The following is a 3,491-nucleotide window of genomic DNA, read 5'->3' as shown; positions in this document are numbered from 1 at the left end:
TGTTCCATACCTGGGGGTGATCTTTTTGTAGCAGGTCAGCCGAACAATAGTGCCCTGCTGCCTTGTTTAGCATATGCCCTTTCCCCACTGTTCCTTGACGGCCTGCCAGTTTTGGAGGCATAGCTTTCCGGGGGTCAGACCCTTCCACTGACACCAATGCTGATGCAGAGTAACTAGTCTGTCTACTGGAGTTTCTTCAGATTGACACCAGCACAATGGAGACCAAGATGCCAGTGTACGTCAGTGCACAAAACAAGTCTTTGTAAGACTTTTTGAGGTGCCACCTTCTGATCGATGATCGGAACAGGTTAGAGTGTCCATTGGCACCCGGGTGCTCACATTTACATCACCTCCCTTTGCACCGACCATTGTTTCCTCACTGTATATAAATACACACTACTCCTCATTACAAAATGTGAGCAGCCCATGCAAGTATGGTAAGTTAGCAGCTCAGAGAATGTGTGTGTGTATGTGTATGTGCATGTACACTGGAAGTGTTTTTTAATCTGAGTTTGTTGGGAATAGTAGGATTTATCCTTAATTCTGTGCAAATTAGTCTGCTAGATCTTTGAAATAAACACCTAATTTGAAAGAAAGATTATTGTTTCTTTTCTAGAAATTCTTCCTGTTCTTTTGCTTGATCCTTCTCTTCTCAAGGACTCTGTGTGATGCTCGCTGTTACTTTAGACCAGCCAGCAAATACGGTAAGAATGGCTAATATATTAGATATCCCTGAAGCATTAATCCAGAGATTCAAAGCCTTTTTTTCTTAGAAATGTTGCAATAGTATAATATGTTTTTTGCTGAAGAATGATCCAAACAGCTGTGTACCCAGGAATCAGCCCACCTGGAGGCATCACTGGTCACACAGGGAGAGACTCTATTCTGTTCAAGAGTTACCCTCTGGGATGATGTATAACTGAAGTCCTTTCCCATGTGGCAAAAACCATGTACTTTTAAGCAACATTGACTAACCTGAGTGGGGTACCTGACACTAAAATCAAAGCAAAGACAACACAGCTGGTGTTTAAATTCAGTTTAGCAGAGCAAGTTGAAGTCTAATAAGAATTGAGGAGGAGGAAGAAATTAGTCTAGACCTGTATGTTGAATATGAGAAAGAGCAGAAAGATCCTACCGTAGCCATGAGCTAAGGCATTTCTCAGATCCATTGCAGTAGCAGAATAATCCTTCTCTGTTATGTGGTTGCTACAACTTTATCATGCCGTGTCATACACTCATGCACACTTCAGGAGCAAAGACAAGGCATCTTTTTTTGCAGAGCACTGGGTTAGATTCTTCTCTGGTGTGACTCTGTGGAAATCAGTTCTTTGATTGATACTCCACAAACATAAGACTGTGGTCTATGTCTATTGATACATGTTCATATGATCTACTGACTATCATTTTCTGGTGTGTACATGCAGGGTGCCTTTCAAACAGAAACCTCTATGTTTTTGGTGCGGTGTGGAAGACTGAAGATTGTTACCAATGCAGGTGTAAGATGACTGCAACGATTTGCTGCAGCTTGTAAGTTCACCCAAATTATTGTTTGCTTATTCAGGAACTGGTGGAAATGTTCAGACTTAAAAAACTTCAGTGAAAGCGTGCGTTGGAATTTATACTTGCATAAGCAAAATTCCTCTTCCTGTTTCGCAGTTAGCTCTAATCGTGACCAAGCAGAATGATCTGGCAATCACATAGACTTCTTTTAGGAAGAAACAAAATGAAAAACAGTTAGGGTCTTTCCAGCACACAGCTCTTCCTCATCACCTAGTCCTTCTTTTGATTCTGACACTAACTGCTTGTATGGTTGCCTTTAGCCTCTGTTTTCTTCCTCCTTCTATTCAGCAGCTTGTCTCCAGATACCTAACGACCCCACAACACACATACATGTGGGCTTCTGCAGCTCTGCACCAGACCAGTGGCCTGCCTGCAAGCACCTAATCAGGCCAGAGCTGCTCCACATCCTTCCCATGCTGCCAAGTGCCCACCCTTCCTGCTTATCAAAACAGAACACACATACCCTGCTCTGATAATTTGCTTTCTAAATCTTCTCGCATGTTCCTGCCTCATGGATGGCAGGTGACACATCAAAGAGAGCTGCGTCTTCCTGAATATAGTGGTGTGAACTGATTAGCTCCCCAGAAGGCTGGAAAAATTCTTCTTGAGGTGAGGGAGACAGAGTCCCATAAAGGGTCTGTGAAGAATGATACAATCCAAGGAACTCTTGGTGGGAAATATTCCTGGCTGTCCTCAGCCATAGAAGGGAGGGAGTCAGCCCGTGCTGAGAAGAGGCTTGTCTGGGAGGTATTCATGCTGGGGTGATTCAGCACTCTTTAAATGGTTTGTTATTATCAAGAAAGTCTTAGTTTGAACGGGGAAGACAGAATTAATCCCTGTTTTGTCTCTGTGTGGGAATTTATACCAATCCCTAACAGAACAACCCGTGAGAACTGCATTTAAACTAGAACAAACATTGGGAAATCATCTGTTAACAGCGATGATCAGGGCTCTGTATTCCTCTATGATAATCCACAATGCCTGTATTAATGCAATCCATGAGCCAAATCGATCCATAATGTAGCTTGATCCAGGATGGCTGTAGTTCAGTAAGCATCCTTCTCAGTCCATGTTGTGGCTGCTGATTTTCTCTTTGCCTTTCTCAATGACAGAGTTTTAATCCCCAAGAACTATGACAGGGTGAACTGTGTTGGCCTATTCCACAAGAAAAGCTGTTCCATCCGAGTGGTGAAGAAGACTAATCCTGACATAAGCTGCAAAGTCTACAATGGAGCTGGTTAAGACCATGTGATGTATTTCTCCTCTTCCGCACCTACCCCAGAAGTTGAACATGCTCTGGATCTCTCCTTTAGAGGAAAGCAGCAAAGCAGCATGGTTTCAGGAGGAATGGGTTCGCCTCATACCTTTCACAGCTCTAACTGTGCCAATCTATCTCATTTCTAACACTAGGTGGATTGTCTTATAACATACACATTTGTAACCAAGCTTTACCACAGATAACTTGTGACTTTTTTCCTGTTGGGATCCAGAGTTAAATAAATTTTCACATACATCAGATCACTGCTTTTCATTCTAAGTAGTCACTGATTGGTCTTGTTGAAAACAGAAGAATTTATGGTGTCTGTAAATGTTTGTAAATCTAATTATTGATTTGGAAATAATCTAGCTTTTAAACTAACAGGTATGATATAAATTGTTGCCAGACAAACGGATTCATTAAGCTATTATGCTCATTGACATTCCCCAAGGACATGCATACTAGAAGAATAGGACGAAACAAAGCAGAAAACAGCCCTTTGAAAGCCTCCCCCTCCTCCCACCCCAGTACCTTGTGTACGTCAATCCATTAGTGCAGATGCACAAGGGAACATATTCCCCAGGAGATAACTGCTATATTACAAAAAAGGCAAGCCCATGCCTGAGAGTCCAACCTGCTGCAAAGAAATGCCATATAAATAGCTCTGTAGCCT

The 3,491-nt window shown here is 42.3% G+C and overlaps 1 protein-coding gene across 1 annotated transcript; it reads left to right on the top strand.

The window, feature by feature from the left end:
• Nucleotides 1-622: 622 nt before the first annotated feature.
• LOC104829326 (beta-microseminoprotein-like) lies at nucleotides 623-3,034 on the top strand (the record flags this gene model as incomplete). The annotated part of the gene is made up of 3 exons (XM_010563488.1): nucleotides 623-704; nucleotides 1,425-1,527; nucleotides 2,673-3,034. Coding segments are annotated over 3 exons (315 nt in total), but the record flags the coding sequence as incomplete, so codon positions are not given.
• Nucleotides 3,035-3,491: the final 457 nt, after the last annotated feature.

This window comes from Haliaeetus leucocephalus, unplaced genomic scaffold, assembly GCF_000737465.1.
Source record: "Haliaeetus leucocephalus isolate CR32 unplaced genomic scaffold, Haliaeetus_leucocephalus-4.0 Scaffold168, whole genome shotgun sequence".
Taxonomy (NCBI): domain Eukaryota; kingdom Metazoa; phylum Chordata; class Aves; order Accipitriformes; family Accipitridae; genus Haliaeetus; species Haliaeetus leucocephalus.
The sequence above is the reverse complement of the archived record's forward strand: the minus strand, read 5'-3'. Positions and strand labels throughout refer to the sequence as shown.